This window comes from Penicillium oxalicum, chromosome IV (genome assembly GCF_001723175.1).
Source record: "Penicillium oxalicum strain HP7-1 chromosome IV, whole genome shotgun sequence".
In the NCBI taxonomy this organism is placed as follows: domain Eukaryota; kingdom Fungi; phylum Ascomycota; class Eurotiomycetes; order Eurotiales; family Aspergillaceae; genus Penicillium; species Penicillium oxalicum.
In genome coordinates, this window is record NC_064653.1 from 159,793 (window position 1) to 186,233 (window position 26,441).

The window sequence follows — 26,441 nt, forward strand, 5'->3', positions numbered from 1 at the left end:
AGTTCCCGGTGAAATGACACGTTCCGCCCCCCCAATTTGTTTGACGAGTCTCCTTCCACTCGGCCGTGATTCTCATTCGACCCATTCGGCCATTCGACTTCTTCTCCATCCTTCTGATCACCAGTGAGCCACTTTCCCCTAAATCGTCACTCTATCGTGCATACGCAATCCAGTCCACGAACCTGCCAATCCCCTCCAGAATTCCAGCTCCAAAATTGACTCTCCTCAGTCTGCTCGATCCCAAATTCTATCCTTGTTCGTCCCCAGCGACCTCGGCCAGACCCGAGCCAAAGGATAATTGACCCGCCGCGCCGCGCCGAGCGATTCAGCTCCAGACATCAGCTCATAATTTCCCACCTGACCTCTATAATTTACATTTTTCTCTCTCTCTCCGTCCCTTGGCACGGCCGTCACCGTTCCTCACAATGATTTCCGACGGTGATCTTTACCGACTCGCCATCTTCCTTGGCTCCTGTGCCATGATGATGATCGTCCTCTACCACTTCCTCGACGTCAATGCTCGTGACGACGACGAGCAGGTGGAAAATACCTCTGGAAAGTCTGCGCGCGCAACACTCAAGACCACCCCTATGGCCTCGACAGAGGCCAATGCACCCCCATCCTCGACGACGGGCTCTACGGCATCGCTATCATCGACATCAGCGACGTCCTGAGGAACCTTAAAATCACGCGGTGGGAGAAGGAGACAGAACACGTCTCCAGAGTCGATAATACACCGGGAGAAGATTGGCACAACCATTACTATCGACATGAGCTCTGTCACGGGAATGGATGCGATGGATGCGATAACTCGGAACACATGTACCATAAGTGGAGTTGCCGCTTGTTCCTGGAACAATTGAATGACTTGGTGCTCCCCCCAAGGGCGCCTCATCTCGCTACAGGGTCGTGTACGTGTTTCTGTTCTATGGTCTGATCAGATCCTCCTAGGCAGTTCGGTAGAATCTATGAGAGTAAAATCTATGATGACAGAATCGCGTTGGCCCTACCCCAACGCGAACGGAGCTGGAAGGGTTTGCCGCGTAGTCGATGCAGAACAACACCAAGATGCTCCAAGCTTCTGTCCGGAGGGAGACGGGTCTTGATGAATACCACCACCTCGTCACAGTGACTATGGCGTCGATGGAGAGCCCCCGTAGATTTTGGGGGGTCGTCAAGGAAGCCTGCGTACTCTTTCACCAAAGATCACGGCCCCTCATCTAAGTATTACGTAGTAACAGGCATGCTCCCGCCCTCAGCCCGTGCCACTGCCCGACCGGCGGACTCAGATCACCACGCGGACATCGGACAGGGTGTACGCAGTCTCCCCGTGGCGGCTGGCTCGTAATCGAGGCGGGGTGGACAAAGGGCGATCGCTGAGATCCGCCCCCGGACCCGCCTCCTCCTTCCATCGTCGGCCACCTTCTTCCATCAGTCGAGCCTTCTGTTTGCTCGTCTGCGTGCCATGAATACGACTGAAGATCTTGACCGAGTCCCGGTCTGCCGGAAGTGTGACCGTGTCCTGCCGCCCTTGGGTGATTTGCTGGAGCGCGTCGTAGCTCTCTGCCGCTAGAAGAAAGAAATCCCAAATCCATCAGACAGATTGTTTCCCGCAGGTCGTGGCTTGCCTTTTGAGAAAAAGAGGCCACCCATTTACCAGTTCACGAGAGAATACTAGATGAAAGCAGATCGAGGTTCTCACCATTTACGGATACGGAGGGACCATCGCCCAGTTTCCAGGCAAGGGGTCTGACATGCACCGCACGAACATGTTCCCACATGTCAGCAGCGGCCCGGGGTTTCTTGTCGGGGCAGTTCTCCCAAGCACAAACAATATGATGAGGGATGTGAACTCCGACGAGATGCGTCTGAATGGCTTGCAGATTGTGGAGCTCAGCCTCACAGCCGATCCACCTGCATTTGAAGACCTGGTAGTGAGGTGCTGGACGGTTGTCGATGGCCACTTCAATGCGCGCCTCACTCTTCGAGGGTCGACCGGGTCCCCGTTTGGGGGGTGCCATAGCTCGTGGAGAGGCGGGAATGATGACAAGCGGCTCCGGTAGATCCTTTGGTAGAGGTGATTGCCGCGTGGTGGGGTCTCGAGACGAGAGTGACCGATGCGGGATCGACTTGGGAGGTGTCTGAGGAGTAGCAACCTGTGATGAAGGTGTGTGTTCGTGCGCTTTTCCAACAAGCTTTGAGGGGGACGACTTAGATACTGGGGCAGTGACCTTCACTGGATCACGAGCAGGAGCGTCAAGTGAAACAGAGGCTTTGGGCTTGGGGGGAGATGAGGCAGAAGGGGGTGGAGGAGGCGGCGGAAGTGGGAGAGAATAAGGAAGAGGTTGGGCGGTCGGTCGAAGGGGCGAGTAGTAGGATGGAGCTTTGAATGGTAATGCACCAAACGCGTTGAGATTGACTGCCGTGGGCGGTGTGGGCGGTGGCTTTGGGGGGGACTTTGACGTGGACAAAGGCAGGGATATTGCGGATGCGATGGCAGGGGGATTCAACGAGGTGGACTTGCTGGTGCTCTTGACCGTGTTCGCAGTTGCAGGAGCGCTCGCGCTCGGTGGATGTGAGTGTATCTGTGGTCGAGACAAGCTGGACTTCCAAGAGGCGGTGGGTGTGGGGACTCTGGTGGTAAGGTCTGCGGCACCCGACGAAGTCAATGTCTGCCTCCCATTCAAATTGCTGTTTGCTTCCACATCAACGGTGCTTGTGACCGGAGAGCCGGTGGGACAACTTTCCACGGGACGTGCCTGCGGGGCAGTGGGTCCATCACGTGCGGGCCCATGGATGTGATCCTGACCAGTTGGCCATGGACGATGAGAGTTCACTTGGAGGGCACCACTTTGGGGGAGAACATCGAGTGCCTTGGTTGAGGACAATTTTGCTTTCCGCGCCGCTTCGTAAGCTTCGTCAATCCCTTTGATGACGGAAGGTGGGTAGTCGACATGTGGATCAACAAGATCCCATCGGAAGGTGGTCAGGTCTGAGTAGCCATCAACCGCTCGGAAATTCCGACGGAGACAATCAAGATGATGGTTGAGTGATTTTTCTTGTGGATGTCTGCCCGCAGCAATCAATATATCGCGAGCGATGGTCTGAGGGTCATAGGCGTCCTTGGGAAGTGCATCGGTAGCCTTCAGAGGCTCGACGATATCAGCGAAGGGTCGAATGTATTTCCGGTTTGCGGCCTCCCGCGCGTGTCTATGGTCTTTTTGGGTGGGTATTTGTGATCGGGCATCATTCTGCGGGTCATAGGGCGAGTGGTACTGAGCCTCGACTACAGGGAGCCGCCGAACAGCTGTGTTTGGCTGAATCAGACCAGCAGGGCCAACCAGGCCTGCGTCACGGGAGCCATCGTCCAACTTGCGAAACTTGGCAGCCGGTACCTCAGAAGAATGATCAAGATCTTGAATAGAGGCAGACACCTCCCCCCTCGCGTAAGCGGTCAAGGGTGACGGTCGGTGTTTGATGTCAAATTTATGAAGACGTTTCGCAGGTGGCCGGGGATTCCCGTCGTAATTGAACTGAGCAAGAGCCAGAGACGCCGGGTTCCGTGTTGACGGTATATCATGGTACACGGAAATGGCACCAGACTGTGGAGTCGTTGAGGTTGAGGCCGGTCGATGACCCGTTGCCGCTGTATGAGCAGGCGGGTGGAGAGCGTGACTTGGGTTCGAACGGGGAGGTATAGATGGAGCAGAAAGGCCCCGCTCAGACTGGCCGGTGCGCGAGATTTGATTGTTACCGGGTTGAGATTGCACACCTAATCTTGAAACAGGTCTCTGAATGCCAACCAACCTATTTGCCGGGCTCTCAAGCCGGGGGTCCTTGCTGGATCTGCCCTGCTGTCGTGGTCGTCCAGCTGAGTCGACGTCAGAAGGAAAAAGCGAATTCCTGTCCTTTGTAGGGTTTGAGGAGCCTGAATTCGACTGTTGATGGGAAGCTGCGGGCACAGGGGGCCGGTTGGATGCAGTCAAGAACGGTGTGAAATTGTCAGGAGGAGCCAGGGTGACAGAAGTGCTGGAGGGATCCCGCAGCTTGCTTTGGTTAGATTCCCCATCTTTCTGAACAGAGCCCGTCGAAGGCATTGCGGGCGAGGCTGGCGTCGACGAAGTCTGAACAACATTCGCACTAGTAGAGGAGACGCTTCGATTCGTCGGAGCTCGAGACGAAGACATCACTGACAGTGCAGGCGATTTCGGGAGACTTGATTCCATATCAGGAAGTTGATGGAAAGAACTCGACGATCGAGCCCGAGGCTGCTGTGCAGCTTTTGAGTGCAGAGCGGGAAGATTCTTTCCCGTGGGTGTATCCGCAGAGGGAATCACTTGAGTATTCGTCTGTTTGACAGTAGGTCCGCACGTCTGTGAAGTCACAGGCGAGGTTGGCGCAGATCGAACCGAGCCTTTGGAGGTGGACGTAGCAGTGATACCTCCCGGCATTTGACCAGAGCTTTTGTTGGGAATGCTAGTAGTTGGTTTGGGGGTCGACTTATATTCCCTCATCATTTGAGGCGTCATATAGGGACGGATTGCCTGTGGTACAGTATGAGACCCCGACTCCGGGGCTGGCGACTTTACATTGGCTGACGTTTCCAGAGCTCCTGCTGGGGATCGATTTGAAACCAAAGGTGCCAACATCGGGCTAGGCAACGAAGTCGTGCTAGAGTTCATAGGGCCTCCTGATGTTGAAACAGACACATGGGAAGAGGGACAGCGAGAATTAGCATGTTCCTTAGACGCATTGTCCGCGACTTGGGTCACACCCTCTGAAGGAGCGGTTGTGGATAATGCCGACGGCCTCGTTCTGCTCGTGGTGGGGCTCGCAGTTGTGGATGATATTCGCGCGAGAACAGATTGAGGACCAAGAGTGCTGCGCGAAGACGACGTATATGGGTCTTTTTGAGGTGAAGTTGTACTGTAAAAGTTCGTGTCGTCGAGAAAGGAGCCTCGTTTGGGGCTACTGTGTTCACTTGGTGCCGGTGAGGGCTGGGCGGCTGCTCGAGGCGATGGGTAAGGCTGAGTAGTGGACTCTCTCATTTCAAGCGCTGGCTGTGGTCTTGCCTCAGTTTGCGCAATTGATGCGCTTGAAAATTTTCGGTTCGATGAGACTGCCGCGGCAGGGCTTTGCTGAGGGCGAGGATGACTTTCTCGCGTGTCATACACCTGCGGCAGGGAGCCCACGTTTAAGGTGTCAGATTGCGTTGCGGCCGGACTCTGCGCATATTGTGGCTGTGGCCCGTCAACCGCTATTCTCGACATTGGTCGTTGCTGAGGCGCGGATGACTGCTGCTGTGGTCTCTCGTAGTCAGGTCGTGTGGTAGTCTTAGGCTGATAGTAGGTCATGGATGGATTGATGTCTGAGGGCCTCACAAATTGCTGCTGATTTACCTCTCGATGCTGGCCTTGAGGTGATGAGATACGCCCAATGCTCTGCTGAGCGTGACGATATTGCTTAGCCTCTTGCTGACGATTTGTCTGTGGCTCAATCTGGGACTGTTGCATTGGTCTGGGTTGATTGAGAGGCAAGTATGGGGGTTGTGAAGACTGCCGCTGCATTTGCTGTTGTGTCTGGTGCTGTACCTGTAGGTGCTGCTGCTGTGGCGGGCTTTGTAAGTCTTGTGGTGGTGGTGATTGTTGTAGTACAGCCTGTTGCGAGGCTTGTGGTTGTGGTGGCTGTTGTCGTGGGACTTGATTATGCGAAGTCTGCGGATGCGTATCTTGTGAGGGCTCTAGCTGCGCATTTTTGTGAGCTTTTTGCTGCTGTGGAAAGCACGGAGTCGGCTGTGCGACCTCTCGGGGAGCTTCAGGTGCCGAATACTGCGATTCTCTATGATGAGATTGGGGCTGAGACTGAGACTGATAGGATTGATGGTAGGATTGACGAGCCCGCTGCTCCCTTGCCAGGGATTGGTCCTGGTACAAATTTGAGGCATATGTCGGTCGCTGCTCTTGCGCCTGGGAATGATGGTTTTTAGGCTGAGGCTGATGTTGTTGTTGTAGTTGTTGTTGCCGCAAGGGCTGGTGAGAAGGGTGCCGGTGTAATTGAGAGCGGAACAAGGTCTCGTCCATGCCCTGGGAATATGACATAGAACTCGAAGGCCGTTGGGTCATCTGTGCGGCTTGAATATGAGGGGATTGGGGTTGTCGGTAGCGCAAGAACGCTGCATGGGAAGTCTGGGCCGTGTTCATGGCATCGGCGAAAGCAGGGTGCGGACTCTGCGCTTGAAGGTGGCCGGAGCTGCTATTATCGCGGCCTCCATTCCCCGATTCCTCCTCTCGCCAGCCAGGGAGTATACTCTGGAGCCAGTCATAGTCGTCCTGGGCTTGAGGCATCTAAGATAAAGTGGCGTGGCTGCTGGAAATACCACAACCGGCGGCGGAGATCGGAGATGCGAGTAGGTTGGCGATGGTTAGGGACAGGTCAGTACGGAGCCGCCATGTAAGGAAGGTGGCCAGGCCCCAGGAAAAAACGTTGTATCCAGTCATCAATCCGAAAATGAGCGCGGAATTACTGGGCTAATTGTTTCCCTCTCCTAATGGGCTTTAAACAGGATAAGCCAAGTCAGTATTGCAATGCCGAAAGCACGGTCGAGCTCTCAGCCTTAACCCGCGCGCTGTCGCGTCCAGGGCCGATGGGTCTCGTAAAGGTTGTATCCAATCAATCTCACTACATCACGTGATTATGTGTATTTACCAACGAAACGTTTGCAGATTTTCTCTTCCCTTTCCCTCGACCTCTCTGTGACTTTCTTCATGTTGTCGAAAGCCACGCCAAGACTCAATGACTGTCGCGGCCTTCAAATTTGAGCATAGAGATATGCTCAGTCGATCAGTATACAAATAACATGATTCTAGATCTTGTGGCAAGGGCCACCACGCCTCATCACAAGCGCTCGACGCTTCTTACCTTACGTTTCCAAAGACCATCTATCTCAGTCATGCTCGGGCTTGTCGCGAATGTGTCGGAAAATTTGCCGTACCATGTCACATTCACACCGTGATTCTTCGGATTGTTTTGTGACTGTGCTGTTTGAACGGCAATGCTGTTCTGCTTGCGTTTCCCCATTTTACCGCCTAATTATCTCCTCGTCAATCCCGCCTCGGCGGACCAAATGGTTGGAGAGGTAAACGAGTGGCGTAGAGTAGACACAGGATCAGGCTCACTGGTCACAGACCAGCTGGTTTTGTCTCGCTTGCAGACTGACACTGACGCTTTCGGGCGAGGACGATGTTAGTTTGATAGTGAGGTACATCAAAAATATCAACCAAACATCTGGACCACAGTCAACTATTCTAAGTTAGTTTCTCGTGTCTTTTATATTTACAGTAGTCTGCTTGTGCAAATCCCAAACCCAGTTGGGTCCCACGCTTCGTTGAAGTCGGTCCATGCTTGGAAATCGATGCCGTCCACCTGCGGGCTAGCTGTACCTCGATTGCTACGTAGTATTCTAGTCTCTTAACGCGAAAGCTCTCGGCGCACGAGATCTTTTCCATCTGAGATCGTCATCTGGCTGATTCAGATACCTACCACCTAGTCCTACTACGTACGTAGTACTCTCTTCCTGGAGTCTACTTCAAGTAGAGGTAATTGCCCGGGACATTTCAAGTTTTGTTGCAACGGGATGGACGAAGAAACGATGAAGGCCGTTGTATTCGACAAGTTTCCTGCGTTCCATTGGAATGGACAAATTCACATATGAAATCGCCACTCGATATCCGACTGAGTTGGTCTGAGCCTGCTGGTGCTGACATGGATAGACTGGCTAGAGTGGTAGAATACGTCCAAGTCAACAGAAACAAACGCACGAGATTCCACTACAGGAATATTTACTTTACTGGGTAAAGGGTAATGCTATATACATATAAAACACAATGCAACAACGACCGATGTGAAAAGTATGTCAGCTAATAGGTCGGTAATCCACGTTCAATGCATGTCAAGTCGTCAAGGTCAGAGCTGGAAGATGAGGGAGAAAAAAACCGTCAGACTCAGAGGCACCGTGGCAACAGCTCGACAGGGTTGAAAAACACGCCCAAAAATACAATACTAGGCTCGCTGGAAAAGAAGTAGACTTTCGTAGTCAGAAAGGCTACTAAGAGCTCTTATGGTTCACACACTTCGACCAGCCGGGCAGTCCGCAACCAATACCAACGAAGAGGTAGAGCAGGAACACCACAACAAAACCCAGCAAGATCATCAACTTGACATTTTTCCACCACATGCGCCGCCGTAAGCCACGGCTACGAATGCGGAAATCATGCGCACTGCCTCCGAGACGATCAGTCTTATCAACTAACAGGTCGATTCGCTCCCCTCGTTCCAGGACACGCTCAATATTTTCCGTCATGATATCACGAACGCTGTCAATTTCTCGACGAGCGGAGGCAAGCGAGTCCGCAGGCGGTGAAGTATTATAGGTGTTCAGGAGGGAGCGAAGCTCAGAGTTGAAGGCAGCGCAGCCATAGGCTGGAAGGGCGGAGAAATCGGTACTTGAAGGAGGGTAGGAACTCAAGAACTTCCGCTTCATCTCCAGCAAGTACGCAAAGGGAACCCGTCGGCCTTGCTCGGTAGATGCCACGACCAAGAAACTCAGTGGAGCAGATGAGCTCGGCTCGGTTTGGCCATTTTGATCATCGGCCGCGCGACTGGAAGGCGAATCGGCAATGTAATGAACAAAAAGCCTCTCATGAGTGTAAGTCAATTTTTGGGGCTTGTCGTGCGATATTTTTGGGAGAATGATAGACGCGAGAGAGGAGGCAGCAGTGGACGAGCTTCCAGGTGAGGAATGCTCTGCCAGGATCGTTGTTCGGTGCGCGATGCAGGAACTGATATCATTTCAATACAGATTAGCTAAGATCATCATGCGCTGGGGACATGATCCGGCACAAAATGCAGACTTACTAAAGAAGGGAGCTCGGGGGCTTTGATGAGGAAGCCATTCCTATTTTTTCGGACTCTGCCTTTAGGATGCGGTTGATATGTTGTTGAGAGCTCTGATAATTGACGGGCGTTGAGATCGATGATGGAATGACGGAAGCCGCAAGCACTGGCTTCGGGCAGATCAAACTGGAGAACCTCTGACCCACCACCCACATCCATGCCTTAGGCATTTTATTAGTAATCAAATCAGCCTCGGCTCCAGCCATCGATTGCATGTTCCAGATTGGAGGACCCGCTCAAGCCAGTATCCCCAGGCGTATTGACTAAAGTACATAGTGGCCTGGCCTCGCAAATATACGATACCTTGCACCTATTGTTGCCCCAATAATACTTGATCCAATCGACGATATTGGTGAACCATACGATTTTACGGCATCCGTCAAATGAATGAGAAGTCATGGATAATGCCGAACGTTGAATGATCTGATAATAATGCCTCGAAAAATGGAATATGATGAACAATAGCTCTTACCCTCTTGCTGGTCGTTGGGGGGAAAAAGCCAACACCCAATTTTCGAGCTAATCGGTCGTGCCGAATGATTGATATCACGATTGTCGGACTCAAACGCGTTTTTGCTGTAATTATTCGACCCCGACTCCAAGAGGCGAACCGAACCCACAGCCGCTGTTAATTCGCTCTCACCGTCAGCGTCAAAGTCGTCCTAGGCATCATCTGCTTCCATATGGGCTGAGTAGGGGGGCTCGGATAAATCATTTTCGCGATTCAGAATTACGAGGCTGCCGCGAGAACTCAGGGTATCAGAGTTCAGTGAGAGTATATCTGGTTGGTGTGACTGAGTGGCGTGGTGAGATGCACCTTGCACGGTGGACTGGAAATCGTCCGCGTTGATTTCACTGTACTCGTCATCTACGTGAGCCGATGCCACACTTCCAGTGTGTACGTGTGGGCCTGGTGCAGAGAATCCCCCTGCCTGCATAACTGGGATATCTGAATCTGCAAATACGCCACCTGAACCGTCATCGTTGCCGCCAGCCCAGAGAGGAAGAAATCTAATTTCGTCATCTGTTAAATTCGAAATGATTTCTGTCGCCCTCGGTTCCGAATCGGAGGAGTTGTGGAGATAGAGTACTCCTTCAGCGAAGGTCTTCAAGCATTCTTCTGCACACGCCATAAATGTGTCCAAAGTGAAGAATGCTACACCTTGGGATGAGGCTTGATTGGAAGTCGGCGTGCCAGTGGTTTCCTAGTAAGGTTAGTTTTTGAGGCATTATAGTATTACCAAGTAGTAAAAAATGCTGTAATGGACAGCTCTTGGCTGTCTGGACGTTAAGGCTCTGAACGTACCTGGTGCGTAACACACATCTGAAGTTGTCGAAATTGACTATCAAGACTCTTTCGTGAAATCGAGGTGATAATTGCATGCCGCTCTCCCTCAAACGCAGCCAAGCCATTTCCTATTTCATCGATGCGAGTGTGAGCCTGTCCGTCGTAGATTTGCGCAACCAAGTTGAAATTAACAGACATGAGGTCACGCCAAAAATGTCTGCCCAGGATACGTTGTACGATTGCTGGCTGACCCAAATGACTCCAAGAGCCCTCATCTCTCATCGACGAGAGCTTCTGGAAGGAACGGCGAGGATCCTTTGCAGTGCAAAGAACAAGGTATATGATGTGGCGGGAATAACACTTGAGTTGCAAAATCAAATGATCTTCCACGAGTGTTCTCAGACCGGGAAATTCTTTCGCGAGCTGCCGGAGCTTCGCAGTAAACGCCATGTCTTCGAGCCATTGCATTCTTTCTCCGGCTATAAACAAGAAGTCTCTGAGCACTTTTTCAGCAAAGCTTTTGCTCGCATACTCGATGCGTTGCACCTCATCGTCATCCAAAAACCCTGAGATTCGGCTGCGCCGGGCAGACGACTCCCACGAATCTGGTGGACTCAGATTTGCGGCGCTCATGACGTAGAGAAGTGCCTCATCTCCGACAAGTAGCTTGAAAGCATCCATACAAAGAGAAGGCAGCTTGATTCCACAGGCCAGTCGATAGGCCACTTCCGGATAGATCTCTACAAGCAAAGCATTCTCATTGTGGTGAAACCAAGCAAGCACGGGGTCAGACACGAGCGAAACATTTGCAATTTGGAAGATCTTGGCGATAGCTGAGTAGGTCCAGACCGTGCATGGAGTATCGAGACAGATGTCTAGTCCCTCCAGGGCGCGAAGAATCAATTCGATGCACTCATGGTGTCTTTTTGCTGAGTACTCAACCGGTAGCTCGGAAGTTTTCTGAGAAATCGGGTATGTCAATGTGGTTGGAAGATCAACGCGAACGTGGGAACCAGGATCAATCTCGTCCTCTCCGCCCACATATGCAGTTGGCGGCTTTAGTAGAGCCAAGAGCCGAGTCCAAATTCGAATCTGCGTCGGACAGCACACTTCGGTCAAAATAAGAATCTCATCCTCTTCTGTGGCTTGAGGGGTCAAGTCAATCACAAATTTGATCCCCGCTGGCAGGTCTTTGGTAAAGCCACGACGTCGGCAAAAAAGAGACTGTTTGGGAGCACTAAAGAGCCGCTCGAAGTAGGGAGATCCAGTTTCCAGGAGGGATTTGCTGCGGATCCTATGGGGCGCAGCTGGTCGCGGAGCTTCATATTGAGTCAGGGTCTCCGACGCAGAATCAATGAATGCCAACGTATCGCCATCATCTAAATACAGGAGAGGTAACATCATGAATGGCTTGGTAAATCACACGTTGCAGTCTTGATTGAATGATGATATAAGTCAATGCTGTTTATGGGTGTTCGTTTCGACAGAGGAGAGTACGAAAGCCAGAAATGACAGAAGCACGGACTGAAAGGGCTATGGAGGAAATAGAAATTAATTCTAAAGACGAACACTTACATAAGAAGAGAAGAGTTGAATGGAGGCCCGAGAGTGCGGCTCAAAGTGTCACACGGCTTACATGACGTTCCTCCGGAGGAACTGTCACACGTGAGGCACGAGGCGCCTACCCTAGTACTTTTCAAAAGCACAATGCGTCGCTGCCTGATGAAGGCAAAGGTAACAGCATGTACCAGTACCTGGTAAGGAGGTATCTCCAGTCACATTGACCGCTCCTAAAACGTGGCACATATGTACCATATTGTAGATATGTTCAAAGAAGACACAGAGGCAGGTACTGTAGTACTGCTACTCTCCATCATGATTTTCATATACCTTAATCTCGCTATTTAGACCCAGAGTCAGATACCTCATTTAAAATATGCTGATGAGGCATGTCCTATGGATGCTCTTGAAACGCTCCGCCTCTTGAGCGTGCTGGCACTCAAATATTGAACACGTGACAGGGTATACAGACGTAGATGAGATGATTGACACGACTGAAAAGCGACTAGTGACCAAAGCATTGTGAAAGTTTTGGAACGAGGTATGCACCCAATGTCGAAGGGCGACATACCTCAACAAGGCCACCTGCGTGCTAAATAGAGAACATCTGCGCAAAAATTTCATGCTAATAGTGGTATCCAAAGCAATGACGAACTATACAATGAACAAGGAAGAAAGCAATCTGGTCAATCTTTCAAACGCGATAAAAGGCGGCGTGTACTGCCAAGAGCAAGAACATGAAGCAATGCGCACGTGAAATTGGGGAACTTTATTCGCGTTTGTCCAGAGTTGCTGGTTCGAGGAAGGAGACTTTTGAATCATGTAATTTCATCTTATCGCTCGGCGGGGTCCTTTGCGTCGTCTTCTTCACGCCCAGGAGAATTGTTTCCGGAAGAAGCGGGTCTGCGCTTTTTAAAATCTCTTCTCTCTGCGGTCTTCTTTCTCTCCCGAGTCAAGGGACGGGATTCCTTGGCCCGACTTCCGCTGTGACTGCGACTACGACTAGACCCGGCCAGACGAAGGTCCTTGACCTCTTTGATCACCTCCCGGAAGCCCTCCTCGATATTGTTCATCCGGGCCAGCACGAGCTTACTGAGCATGTCTTGAGTCTGGGCTTGACTAGGCCCCTCACGGCGAAGACCACCAGTGGCAAAGGCTAGCTGGGTGTTGAAGCTTGATGGAACTGCCCCAGCGAACGCTCCAACGACTGCCTTGTTGTCGCCGAGGTCGGAGCCCAGATCAAACAAAAGCGGTCGTTGACGACCCTTCGCCAGGGGCTGGTCCGATAAGTACAGGCCTTCCGTTTCAGGCACTGACATTGGAGCGAAACTCCTGTTGCGAGAAAGAACTGCTCGGCCAACAGCACCCTGATCCACGGAGGTAGATACGTAGGGCAAACGATCGTTGTCCTCCGAGAACGCGCTTTCATCCCGATGCGAGTTCCGATCCTTATCGCTGCCTAAGCGGGGCGAACGAATAGGATTGTAAAGCATGGTAGCCCCGGACACCGTTCGACTATGCCTTGGACGACGCAGGGGACTGCTGCGACGGGACAAAACGCGCGCTGTTGATGGCCGCGAGCTGTAAAATTTAGGAGTGGTCTTCTCACTACTGCCGACTCGCTTCACGTTGGCCTCACTTCCGCTCCGGGAGCCATTGGCCGAAGTCTTCCTCTGTGATTCGTTATCATCATCACTCGTAAGCTCATCGTCACCCTCCATGTCGGTGTGATGAGAAGGCTGTCGAATGCGGCTGGGCGAAACCAAATTTCGTCCGCGACGGTGGAAAACAGGGCTCGCCATGCGGCTAGTCCGGTCCTCTGGGTTAGATGCTACAGAACGAGTCGTTTCTGTGAAGTTGCGCCCAGAGGCTGCCAGGGAGCTTCGGAAGGGAAATTTCAGTCGACGGATTGGCATTTCAAGCATGTCGCCCGCAGCTGATTCTTGCTCCTCTGGCGTTTGAGCTGCACCAGATCCTATGTCCTGCATCCAGTCCTTGATCACAGTACTCTTCTGACGGTCACGAATAATCCTCGGGCGATCGCGCGAGCCACTGTCTCCAAAAGGTTGTCGAAACACCTCCTCCAACGCTTGATCCTTGTGGTTTGTCGCAAAAGAGGGCTCACGAACGAGACGTGGGCGATTGCTGAAGGCACGCAATCTATTTGGACGCCAGCCTTCGCCGTTGTCTGCTTCCGAGCGAGAAAGTGCATCAACCTGTCCGATCGGCTCGATCTCCCGAGCGCTCAGAATGAGTTTTTCGTAGAGGCAGATCGTGAATAGCACTGGAAGATGGGTGATCTTGATAATTGTTCGATTCAGTCGGATGAATTGGGTAAACGGCATCAGATATCTCAGAGGTGTGAGGAGCCACCCAATGATGTTGGTCGGGGCAACATAAGAGAAGAGTGCGTCCGACTTGACCATCGAGATCGTGTTTACGGCGAATAGGAATTGATGTTCTTGGTCGGCATTCTGTACAATCCGCATGAAGGAATTTGTGAGGACAGTGATCAGAATTGTGACCACGACAAAATGACAGATGAAGAGGAAGATGGTCAATATGGTCTTGCCCAGAGCGTTGTATTCATTCCACATAGCCCACGCCGTTGGTGTGAAGCCCATGAGCATCTGAAACAATGCGTAGGCGACCGTATTAGGGGAGTTTTCTGAGCCAAAGGACAGGAAAGCGACGAAGAACCCACTGCAGGCGACCACAATCAAGACAAACACGGCGATCAAATCGGATGCCATGATTCGGAAAGCGATGAGTAACTGCGAGAAATAGCGGTAGTGGTCAAGGATTGAGAAAAGGCGGGGAAACAGCAACACCGCGTTGCAGGCCAGTAAATCATAAGCCCGGTTGGCGACTTGACGATTTCTGGGATATGTCAAGAAGGCCCCATAAATTCGGAGGCAATAGTAGCACACAAGCAGAAGCAAAATACCGAGATCAAAGACATTCCAGAAACTCATCAAGTAAAGGCTGAACCCTTGCTCGTTAAAGCCAACAATCTCGTCAAGCAGGAAGCCTGCGCTCCAAAACCAAAAGACTACCTCAAGTGACGTGATCTGTCGGCTCCGTTGCTGCAGTACAGCTAGAAAGAGACCTAAGAGAACCGCAAAGGACAGGGTGGAAAGGAATTGGCGGTAACGTGGAACTCGCAGACGGGACAGCTTGAACAGGGACGCATCTCGCGGGTTGTAGAGTGTCACCGAACGACGGAAGGTCTGGCCCCCGGAGGAGTTGGCCTGGTCGCTGTGACGGTCAGCCGAGCTCCCGTAATTCATGCCGCGATGCATGACTCGTTGCTGGATGCGCCGATGCAAATTATCCGCCGCCGAGTGGAATACAATGGTTCCAGCCCATATTGCCTCCAACTGCTGCACGACGACCGGATGGGAGAGAAAACGCTTTGCCTGGGCTCGAATAGCCACCTCGAGGCATGAGACCCGGCTGGTGGTTGCTTCTCGCTTGCCCTGGAATCCGGAGGCCCAGGCCATCGTCGGGTCTTGTCCCTGAAGCGGGTAAAATTCGTATGACAGGGCATCGATCAGTTCTCGTGTTTCGTACTCTCTGAGCAGCTTAATCGCCAGTAACTCGCTGACCATGGCACGGGTCTGGCTAGCGCCGCTATTTCCAAGATTGAGATGGATTTCTTTCTCGAACTGCAAGCAGTTCGCCATCAAAGCGTAAAGGGTGGCTCGTGAAAAATGGGTGGACATGATTTTTTGCTGGATCGGCTTGACCAAGAACTGCGATACCTGCGGGGAACGCAGCTGCTCCCAGGTCAGGGTTGTTTCGCATCGGGAGGCAATGAGGGGCCGAATAGCATGAGTGAGGTCGTACACGGGCAGCGAATCTAGCGTAAGGGAAGGATCAGTTCCGTATCACTCATCGTCATGGTACAGGGCCGATTTGCAAGATCTCGACTCAAGGACTCTAACACTGACCGAGATCTGAGGTTGAGAATCTGGGCAGCAGTGGTGCCGACTCCAGGTGTCCATTCTCCTCGTCATCATGTCCTTCATCATCCTCGTCGTCTTCGCCTACCCAATCGTGGACCATGTCCTCGTCAATATCACCCAGTCCCAGCGCACGACCGTCTTCGCGGTTTCTAGCTTGTCGCACACGTCCTCCGTTCCGACGATCTGACGCGTGAAGCCACGGCAAGCTGTCGCTGGGAGCTGCCGTCGTCGAGTGAGGTAAATGATCCTGATCAAATTGCGAACGTCGTGCTTTGGGGCGGAAAAGCGAGGCAAGCATGGTTGCAGATCGACAGATCTGGGCATCTGCATGGCCTCGGCGCGGCAAGAGTACTTTTGTTCGGCCTTAGTGCATCGTGCCCGTCTTAATCGACGGAGTCTGTCTGTTTGGTCCGTTGGTTTCCAAAAGTGGGCCACAGGAATGGACGTGCTATTAGAAAAGCCAGAGCACAAGCACCGGGCAGTCACTATGATGGACGTGTTTCAGATCGCCCAAAAACCACGGATCCGGGCTGGAGAGTGAATTACCAGAAATTATGGAAACTAACCACTGGTAAGGTTGGGGAAGTCCAATAATGCATCAAATGGGTGCGCCACCGAAGATGGCGCGATTGATCATGCGCCCATCTCTACCTTGCGCGCCCGTGCAGGATGGTCGGTCTAGCTGGGATTCGTTCCTCTTCTGGTCGAGCGGTTATGTAGATGTTTATCCCAAGTTCAAAAGAAAGGATGGAATACCTGTCAACTCATAGGTGTTGTGCCTTTTCCCTTTTGCGTACGGATATCAAATTTCTGGGTCTTTTGAAGGTCCTCAGAGGCAGCTCGGTCGGGACTGGCTTCCAGGTCCAACCGGTTCAGCCCCGCGCCCGTCGAAGCTCAAAGGTTGCCTCTTTCACACACATACACAATCGTGGGAGTATTTACGACTGGGTAGGTGTAGTACGCTTGACCTCTGCATGGGAATCTTCGTCGTAAATAGCGAACTTCTCGAGTCCACGGATACTCTGATGGAGTCACCTACCTCCACATTTCATCATGCACCAATTCCATGCTATTATTGATCTTCCTTGAACATACATATCTACCTCCATCCATCACTGTGCTAAGGCCAGGTTGCCCTGTCCCCTTCCAGAAGCTGAAAATGCGTCGGCAGCTGTGGCGAAATGGACATGGATGAAGTACCAGGCTACCTGGTCCTGACTACTGACTTTTTATTTGGTCTCCCGGTGACTGGAAGCTGAGGGCTGATTTGGACCTTCCTATCCATGATAGTCCAGGCGATCCTGAATTGAGGGTAGCATTCCATCCATGCCCGGCAGCAAGCAAAGGATGCCCGTCCAACGTACCAATCTACATATTCCCACCTGTCGTAGAATATTTCTGTAGGTCACAGGACATCCAATACCTACATAGCTTGTATTTGACACAGATCAATGGATGTACTACTGGTTCTTTCAAGGATGTCCTGCAACTCCAGTATCACTTGTACCTCTTTCACCTCAAATAACTCAGGATTAAGTATATATCCGGTCGAGGTCCAGTGCACGGTGCGATTGTCCAGTCATCTTACTGTTGACCCGACTCTGGAGCCCCTCCTGCACCTCCCGCCCCACCACAAATAAGAATCACCACTCTCCATTCGTCACTTGACAAAGACCGCTCCAGATGCAAGTCCCTGCAAGTACCGCTTGGTCGCCGGGATGACCAGTGCCCTGTCGTCATCGCGCGTCTGATGGAACTTTTCAAGAGAGGTGGGACTCGCGCTTCCTCTGGGATCGGCTGACCGCTGGAACCTTTACCCCCGTGGTCACTCGCCAGGCCCTTCAATGGATACTGAGACCTTCCACCTGTTTTCCTTGATGAAAATTTCAGGTTCAAGTAAGATTACTGGTCCGGTGTGCCTACAGGGAGAGGAACACTCTCGGGTAGATTCTGGATCAGGATCCGGACTGAGGTTCCTGGAGAAATCCAAAGAATTGCTGTCGAATGCGATCGCGATCAGTGGCGGCTGATACAATGGCCATAATTGTGACCTAGTCTATCGTCTAGTACCTACATTAGTATGGAGCAAAAGTACCTAATGCATATACTAGAAATTACGTACTGAGTACTAGAGATTCGAGCGCAGAGAGTCAACTTAGTCAGTACAGTGACTCAGAAGCGGTACATTCTCGTGGACGGAGTTCGATTCGCGCCTTCCAGGACCTTCTCGCTCACCGCCGGCAGTCCTGAAGTCGGAGTTCCTTCACCGGGGAGGTTTTGACCGGACAAAAGAAAAGTTAATGAGGGGTAGACGTATAGACGAGTCGGACTGCGAGTGAACGCTCTCCTGCCCTTCGATCGTCAGTCATTTTGCTCGACAGAATTTTCATGCAGGTAATAGTGCCGATGGCAGAAAAGTAGTGCAATTGAGTTTTACCAACCATCCCCAGATGGACACACTGAACAATTCCAATGAAGTGCATCGAGAATCCTAATGGCGTCGACGCAAATGGACAGGCGCTCTTCCACCCGACTCGGCACCCCGCAAGCGTAACGAACGTCGGTTTGCGAAATTTTTTGAGGCGGTGAAGATGACTCACCAATGGTTGCAATTGATGTGGAGTGGACCCCGGCCGAGCACGGCGACGAAAATTTTATTCTGCCATCGGCTCGTGCAATTTCTTTTCCTTCCTTTATTTCCCCAGCTCTTGCAGCTGAGATCTCTTCCCATCCTCTCTTCTTCCTATATACCCCCCGCCTCCAAACCTCAATTGGTTGAGAGTAATAATTGTCCCTCTCTGAAAAAGCAGATATTCCCAATCCCCAGACTTCCCCTCCAAAAAACATTGTTCTTCTTTTCGGTGGATGCTGTGATTGAGTGATTGCGAACTCGTCTGCAATCGTCCGCGAGAGGACTCGTCCCTCAACCATATCCCATTCATTCTCTTCTTTCTCACCAATTGCAATGTCCCAGTCAGCGTCCTTGCAGGATTCTGCTTTACCCACCAGCCCAACATCTGGTGGTGTGGTGGGCTATAACCCCGCCACAGACATTGCTGCGACAATGGACGCTGCTCACGGTGCCGTGATTGCCCCGGCGTCCATTCCGGTCCGGGGTGGCACGGATCGTCTTGTTGCTCTGGAGCTCGAGGATGGCACCATTTACCAGGGTTACAACTTTGGTGCGGAGAAGAGCGTGTCCGGTGAACTGGTCTTCCAGACGGGTATGGTTGGCTATCCCGAGTCAATCACTGACCCCTCATACCGGGGTCAGATTCTGGTGATCACCTTCCCCCTGGTGGGTAACTATGGTGTGCCCTCGCGGGAGCAGATCGACGAGCTGCTGCAACTGCCCACCTATTTTGAGTCGAGTGAGATCCACGTTGCTGCGTTGGTTGTTGCAACGTACGCCGGTGAGGACTTCTCTCACTTCCTGGCCGAGTCCTCGCTTGGCCAGTGGCTCAAGGAGCAGGGTGTGCCTGCCATGCATGGTGTGGACACTCGTGCTTTGACTAAGCGCATCCGTCAAAAGGGTAGCATGCTTGGCCGTATGCTACTGCAGAAGGCTAGTGAGGCCAATGGCGTCGCTGAGGGTGTCATGGGTGAAGATTGGAAGTCACACTTTGAGCAGATCGAGTGGGTCGATCCCAACAAGAAGAACCTCGTGGCTGAGGGTAAGAGATTTCCCCAAACCTCCATGTCGAGTTGATCTCGAAATACTGACGGCACGATCTGGACAGTTTCTATCCGTGAGCCGAAGCTCTGGAGCCCTCCCGCCAGTGTTGCTCTCAAGCATCCCTCGGGCCGACCCGTCCGCGTGCTGTGCTTGGACGTTGGTATGAAATATAACCAGCTGCGCTGCCTGCTTAACCGAGGCGTCGAGGTCATGGTGGTGCCTTGGGACTACGATTTCCCTACATTGGCTGGCAAGGACTACGACGGTCTCTTTGTCTCCAACGGCCCTGGTGATCCCGCAACCCTCAACACAACCATCAACAACTTGGCCAGGACATTGAAGGATGCGCGCACTCCCGTCTTCGGTATCTGTCTGGGTCACCAGTTGATCGCTCGCTCCGTCGGTGCTACCACATTGAAGATGAAGTTTGGTAACCGCGGTCACAATATCCCTTGCACCAGCATGATCTCTGGCAAGTGTCACATTACTTCTCAAAACCATGGTTATGCTGTGGATGCCTCTAGTCTTCCAGAGGGCTGGGAGGAGTTGTTCGTCAATGCGAACGATGCCAGTAACGAGGGTATTCGCCACACTTCACGCCCCTTCTTCAGTGTTCAGTTCCACCCCGAGAGCACCCCCGGTCCTCGTGACACTGAATACCTCTTCGACGTCTTTATCAAGACCATCATGAAGACCATTGACTCCCCCGATGCTTTGTCGAAGCCGGTGGAGTTCCCTGGTGGTCTGAAGGCAGACAACATCAAGGCTGCTCCTCGTGTCCACGTGAAGAAGGTCCTTGTGCTCGGCAGTGGTGGTCTCAGCATTGGTCAAGCCGGAGAGTTCGACTACTCTGGCAGTCAGGCTATCAAAGCCTTGAAGGAAGAAGGCATCTACACAATTCTCATCAACCCTAACATTGCCACCATCCAGACCTCCAAGGGTCTTGCTGACAAGGTCTACTTCCTTCCTGTCAATGCCGACTTCGTTCGCAAAGTCATTAAGCACGAGCGTCCGGATGCAATCTATGTTACCTTCGGTGGACAGACTGCCCTCCAGGTCGGTATCCAGCTCAAGGATGAGTTCGAGGGTCTTGGTGTCAAGGTGCTCGGTACCCCCATTGACACCATCATTACCACTGAGGACCGTGAGCTCTTCGCTCGCAGTATGGACTCGATCAACGAAAAGTGTGCCAAGTCGGCCTCTGCTTCCACTCTGGAAGAGTCGCTTCGAGTCGTTGGCGACATTGGCTTCCCCGTCATTGTCCGTGCTGCCTACGCCCTCGGTGGTCTTGGCAGTGGTTTCGCCGAGAACATGGATGAATTGAAGGAGCTTTGCACCAAGGCGCTTGCCGTTAGCCCCCAGGTCCTGATTGAGCGGAGTATGAAGGGATGGAAGGAAATTGAGTACGAAGTTGTGCGCGATGCTCAGGACAACTGCATCACAGTCTGCAACATGGAGAACTTCGACCCCCTCGGTATCCACACTGGTGACTCGATTGTCGTCGCTCCTTCCCAAACCTTGTCCGATGAGGACTACAACATGCTGCGCACAACCGCTGTCAATGTCATTCGACACCTTGGTGTTGTCGGTGAGTGCAATATCCAGTATGCCCTGAATCCCTTCTCGAAGGAGTACTGCATTATCGAGGTCAATGCCCGTCTGTCACGTTCCTCCGCCTTGGCCTCCAAGGCTACCGGTTACCCTCTCGCTTTCATTGCGGCCAAGCTTGGTTTGGGTATTCCTCTGAACGAGATTAAGAATTCCGTTACCAAGTCCACTTGCGCTTGCTTCGAACCTTCTCTCGATTACTGCGTGGTCAAGATTCCCCGATGGGATCTGAAGAAGTTCACTCGTGTCTCTACTCAGCTTGGTTCATCGATGAAGTCTGTCGGAGAGGTCATGAGCATTGGTCGAACATTCGAAGAAGCTATTCAAAAGGCTATCCGGTCGGTCGATTACAATAACCTTGGCTTTAACGAGACGAATGCTCTTATGTCCCTCGAGGCCGAACTCCAGACCCCCTCTGACCAGCGCTTGTTCGCTATCGCCAACGCTATGGCTGCTGGCTACAGTGTTGACGATATCTGGAAGTTGACTAAGATCGACAAGTGGTTCCTCACTCGTCTCAAGGGTCTGAGCAACTTCGGCAAGTCGATGTCTACCTTCAACGCCTCAACTGTGCCCATCGCTATGATCCGTCAAGCTAAGCAGCTCGGTTTCTCCGACCGACAGCTCGCGAAGTTCCTGAGCTCCAATGAGCTTGCTGTTCGACGCAAGCGTGTCGAGGCTGGAATTACGCCTATCGTCAAGCAGATAGATACAGTTGCCGCCGAGTTCCCGGCCGTGACAAATTACCTGTACCTCACCTACAACGCTTCTGAGCATGACTTGACTTTCGATGACCATGGAATCATGGTCTTGGGCTCAGGTGTCTACCGCATCGGTTCCTCTGTTGAGTTTGACTGGTGTTCCGTGCGGACCATCCGCACACTTCGTCAGCAGGGTCACAAGACTATCATGGTCAACTACAATCCGGAAACTGTCAGTACCGATTACGATGAAGCGGATCGCCTTTACTTCGAAAACATCAACCTGGAGACTGTCCTCGACATCTATCAGCTTGAGACGTCGAGCGGCGTGGTCATCTCCATGGGTGGTCAAACCCCTAACAACATCGCACTTCCCCTGCACCGCTTGAATGTCAATATCCTGGGTACTTCCCCTGAGATGATTGACAGCGCTGAGAACCGTTACAAGTTCTCCCGCATGCTGGACCGCATCGGTGTTGACCAGCCTGCTTGGAAGGAGTTGACCAGCATTGAGGAGGCGCGTGCCTTCTGTGACAAGGTCGGCTACCCTGTGCTTGTCCGGCCCTCATACGTGCTCTCCGGCGCGGCCATGAACACTGTCTATTCGGAGCATGACCTGGCCAATTACTTGAACCAGGCGGCAGATGTCTCCCGCGAACATCCAGTTGTCATCACCAAGTACATTGAGAATGCCAAGGAGATCGAAATGGATGCTGTTGCCCGCAACGGTGTCATGGTGGGTCATTTCATCTCGGAACACGTCGAGAACGCTGGTGTTCACTCGGGTGACGCTACTTTGATTCTGCCTCCCCAGGACTTGAGCCCTGAGACTGTCCGTCGTATCGAGGAGGCGACTCGCAAGATCGGCAATGCCCTCAACGTGACCGGTCCTTACAACATTCAATTCATTGCCAAGGATAACGATATCAAGGTCATTGAGTGTAATGTCCGCGCCTCGCGATCGTTCCCCTTCGTCTCCAAGGTCATGGGTGTCGACTTGATTGAGATGGCTACCAAGGCCATGATCAATATTCCTTTCCAGGAATATCCTCCCATCAATGTTCCGAAGGACTACGTTGGTGTCAAGGTCCCACAGTTCTCATTTTCTCGCCTGTCCGGTGCGGATCCAGTCCTCGGTGTCGAGATGGCTTCCACTGGTGAAGTTGCTTCTTTTGGTCGCGACAAGTACGAAGCCTACCTCAAGGCGCTCCTGTCTACTGGCTTCAAATTGCCCAAGCGCAACATCCTTTTCTCTATTGGTGGATACAAGGAGAAGTTGGAAATGTTGCCTTCCATCCAGAAGTTGCACCAGCTTGACTACAACTTGTTCGCCACTGCCGGTACGGCTGACTTCTTGAAGGAGCACGGAGTCCCTGTGAAGTACCTCGAGATCTTGCCGGGCGAGGAGGACGACATCAAGTCTGAATACTCCTTGACTCAGCATTTGTCCAACAACCTGATCGATCTGTACATCAACTTGCCTTCCAGCAACCGATTCCGCCGCCCAGCAAACTACATGTCCAAGGGTTACCGTACTCGTCGTATGGCAGTGGATTACCAGACACCCTTGGTGACCAACGTCAAGAATGCCAAGATTCTGATTGAGGCTATCGCTCGCCACTACCCGCTGAACATTCAGACCAGTGACTTCCAGACAAGCCACCGCACTGTTGTTCTGCCCGGTCTGATCAACATTGCTGCCTTTGTGCCTGATCTCACCACTCTTGGCTCCAAGGACTTTGAAAAGGTCACCAAGGCCTCTGTCGCCGCTGGTTTCAGCATGGTTCGGGTGATGCCCGTTGGTGTTGATGCCTCAATCACCGAGGCCAGCGACTTGAAGATTGTGCAACAGAACGCTCAGGATCACTCATACTGTGATTTCAACCTGTCCGTGGCTGCTACTGCCGATAACTCCGACCAGATTATCCAGGTGACCGGGGAGGTGGGCTCCCTGTTCATCCCCTTCAACCACCTGTCTGGCAATATCAACAAGGTTGCCACCGTGACCAAGCATTTCGGTGTCTGGCCCTCGAGCAAGCCCCTGATCACCGACGCAAAGGGTACTGATTTGGCGTCGATCCTTCTGTTGGCTAGCCTTCACAGCCGCAATATTCACGTCATGAGTGTCACGTCCAAGGAGGATATCAACCTGATCGCCCTCAGCAAGGAGAAGGGCCTTATGGTGACTTGCGATGTCTCCATCTTCTCTCTCTTCCTGTCTCAAGACGATTTCCCTGCTTGCAACGCTCTGCCATCCGCCGAGGACCAGAAGGCCTTGTGGAGTCACTTGAGCACGATTGATGTCTTCTCCATCGGCAGTATCCCCTACCAGCTTGCCGACAAGGAGGCTTCGCCTGAAGTTGGCATCGCTGAGTCGCTTCCCCTCCTCTTCAGCGCCGTTGCTGACGGCCGTTTGACGGTTGAGGATGTCACTGCTCGTCTTCACGACAACCCCAAGAAGATCTTTGAGCTTCATGATCAGGCGGACTCTTCTCTTGAGATTGAGATTGATCGTCCTTACGTCTTCCAGAGTCCTAACGGCACCTGGTCTCCCTTCAACGGCAAAATGATGCGTGGCTCTGTTCAGCGTGTTGTTTTCCAGGGCAAGACCTCGTGCCTCGACGGTACTCTCACCAAGGACGCGGTCAAGGGTGCCGACATGTCTACCCACCGCATTATTCCCTCCTCGCCTGTGCACAAGCCCACCACTCCTATGGTGCGTCCGGAGAGTGGCTTAGATCGCCATACTACCCCCAACCGCCACGCTCGTGCGCGCGCCTTGGATGCGGCCGTTCCTGCAGTCGGCGAGCTCGGACCGCCTCTCTACGCTGCACCCTCGCAGGTGTCTTCCGCGCTGTCGGAGATGCTCGCGCGGTCTCAGTTCCGCGGTAAGCACGTCTTGTCTGTGAACCAGTTCACTCGCTCCGACCTGCATCTGCTGTTCACCGTTGCCCAAGAGATGCGCTTGGGAGTGCAGCGCCATGGCGTTCTTGACATCCTCAGGGGTCGTGTTCTCGCCACTCTCTTCTACGAGCCCTCCACTCGCACTTCTGCGTCCTTTGATGCCGCTATGCAGCGTCTGGGTGGTCGAACCATCCCAATTGCGACTGAGCATTCATCCACCCAGAAGGGTGAGACTCTTCAAGACACTCTCCGAACCCTTGGTTGCTACGCCGATGCTGTTGTCCTCCGCCATCCCGAGCCCACCAGCACCAACGTTGCAGCCAAGTTCTCTCAGGTGCCTGTCATCAATGGAGGTAACGGTTCTCTCGAACACCCTACCCAGGCTTTCTTGGATCTGTTCACCATTCGTGAAGAGCTTGGAACTGTTACTGGGTTGACCATTACCTTCACTGGTGATCTCAAGTACGGTCGTCCTGTGCACTCCTTGATCAAGCTGCTCCAGTTCTACGATGTTCGCATTCAGCTTGTTTCACCCAAGGAGTTGGCGCTGCCTGAGGAGATTCGCCAGCAGATCGTGGCCTCTGGTCAGCTGGTTGGCGAATTCGAGGAGTTGACTCCCGAGGTCGTCGCCCGCTCTGACGTCCTGTACTCTACTCGGGTGCAGAAAGAACGCTTCGCGGATCTTGCGCAGTACGACCGCCTGAAGAACAGCTTCATCATTGACAATGCTCTGCTGAAGCATGCCAAGAGCCACATGGTCGTCCTGCACCCCTTGCCTCGCAACGCCGAGATTGCCGAGGAGGTTGATTTCGATCAGCGGGCCGCCTACTTCCGCCAGGTACGATCCACCCCCCTACCCCTCTCATATGCTCGGAGCTTGCTGACAATTGAATCACAGATGCGTTATGGCTTGTACTGCCGAATGGCGCTGCTCGCCCTGGTCCTGGCTCAGTAAATACTCCCGACCATTCTTCTTCACCATTTCTGAGCCTGAGGGGTTTGTGAGCGCGTTCTATTTCGATGATTCTTTCCGGATGACCTGCGTTGGGTCCTTTGCCACTTGTTTCTTCAAAAGTTCTTTTGTCCGTTCTGTCTTTTCGTAGGTGCAGCTACCTCGATAGAACGTTTTGAGATGTAAAGATTAGACACCCTTCGTTTTTCGAATTTGATGGCCTCCGTGCTATGTATATCTCTGTATGTTAGGTGATTTTCAGAGATTTACGTTATGTGTTATGTGTGTTATGTGTCGTGTGTGATGTCTACGTTTTGTGTGTTTTTTGTTCGTTTTTTTGGTTGCGTGGCGTGCGTGTTTTTGGTGTTTTTTGCATTTTCTTTTTTTTCTCTCTTCCGTTTTGGGTGATTTTGGGAGGAATTTGGCATGGGTTGGGAACGGGAGGACTGGTTGTCCTTTTTCTGGCGTTTTCTGTGGTTCATGATGGATGGACTTTTGGCTTGAGCTGGTCTCTTGACCAAAAAAATCGGCGTTGACACAAGACCAGCTGGATGCAGGTCCTTATACCCCACGACTTCTGACTTTTCGCCTTTTTATGGTGGATTTGGGGATTTTTCCTCCAGGCGCGGGCGCGGAGCAGATATGACATCAATCAAATCAACGTGACCACGGTCCATTCTCGATCATATTATACCTTATTCACGCCCACGCAGATTGGCGAGGTCCCCAGACGGCCGCTAAATTGCTTATAGTTGACTAGCTGTGGGAATGACTACGATAAATTGGGTATCTGGCTACCAAGTAGCATTCATCTCCAGTTGCAGTCGACCAG

At 52.4% G+C, this 26,441-nt stretch overlaps 7 protein-coding genes across 7 annotated transcripts; 2 read left to right on the forward strand and 5 right to left on the reverse strand.

The window, feature by feature from the left end:
• Nucleotides 1-425: 425 nt before the first annotated feature.
• On the forward strand, nucleotides 426-674 carry POX_d04839 (uncharacterized protein; the record flags this gene model as incomplete). Its single annotated transcript, XM_050113697.1, has 1 exon — nucleotides 426-674. One exon carries the CDS (start codon nucleotides 426-428, stop codon nucleotides 672-674), a length of 249 nt encoding a protein of 82 aa, XP_049968648.1.
• Nucleotides 675-1,285: 611 nt separating this feature from the next.
• Nucleotides 1,286-6,344, reverse strand: POX_d04840 (uncharacterized protein; the record flags this gene model as incomplete). The annotated part of the gene is made up of 2 exons (XM_050113698.1): nucleotides 1,286-1,569; nucleotides 1,703-6,344. The coding sequence occupies 2 exons, from the start codon at nucleotides 6,342-6,344 to the stop codon at nucleotides 1,286-1,288; spliced, it is 4,926 nt and encodes a 1,641-aa protein (XP_049968649.1).
• A 550-nt stretch (nucleotides 6,345-6,894) lies between these two features.
• On the reverse strand, nucleotides 6,895-7,077 carry POX_d04841 (uncharacterized protein; the record flags this gene model as incomplete). Its single annotated transcript, XM_050113699.1, has 1 exon — nucleotides 6,895-7,077. One exon carries the CDS (start codon nucleotides 7,075-7,077, stop codon nucleotides 6,895-6,897), a length of 183 nt encoding a protein of 60 aa, XP_049968650.1.
• A 1,027-nt stretch (nucleotides 7,078-8,104) lies between these two features.
• POX_d04842 (uncharacterized protein) lies at nucleotides 8,105-9,167 on the reverse strand (the record flags this gene model as incomplete). Its single annotated transcript, XM_050113700.1, has 2 exons — nucleotides 8,105-8,837; nucleotides 8,914-9,167. 2 exons carry the CDS (start codon nucleotides 9,165-9,167, stop codon nucleotides 8,105-8,107), a joined length of 987 nt encoding a protein of 328 aa, XP_049968651.1.
• Nucleotides 9,168-9,614: 447 nt separating this feature from the next.
• POX_d04843 (uncharacterized protein) lies at nucleotides 9,615-11,641 on the reverse strand (the record flags this gene model as incomplete). Its single annotated transcript, XM_050113701.1, has 2 exons — nucleotides 9,615-10,157; nucleotides 10,259-11,641. 2 exons carry the CDS (start codon nucleotides 11,639-11,641, stop codon nucleotides 9,615-9,617), a joined length of 1,926 nt encoding a protein of 641 aa, XP_049968652.1.
• A 992-nt stretch (nucleotides 11,642-12,633) lies between these two features.
• Nucleotides 12,634-16,066, reverse strand: POX_d04844 (uncharacterized protein; the record flags this gene model as incomplete). Its single annotated transcript, XM_050113702.1, has 2 exons — nucleotides 12,634-15,662; nucleotides 15,754-16,066. 2 exons carry the CDS (start codon nucleotides 16,064-16,066, stop codon nucleotides 12,634-12,636), a joined length of 3,342 nt encoding a protein of 1,113 aa, XP_049968653.1.
• A 2,667-nt stretch (nucleotides 16,067-18,733) lies between these two features.
• Nucleotides 18,734-25,612, forward strand: POX_d04845 (Protein pyrABCN; the record flags this gene model as incomplete). Its single annotated transcript, XM_050113703.1, has 3 exons — nucleotides 18,734-19,442; nucleotides 19,509-25,495; nucleotides 25,556-25,612. The coding sequence occupies 3 exons, from the start codon at nucleotides 18,734-18,736 to the stop codon at nucleotides 25,610-25,612; spliced, it is 6,753 nt and encodes a 2,250-aa protein (XP_049968654.1).
• Nucleotides 25,613-26,441: the final 829 nt, after the last annotated feature.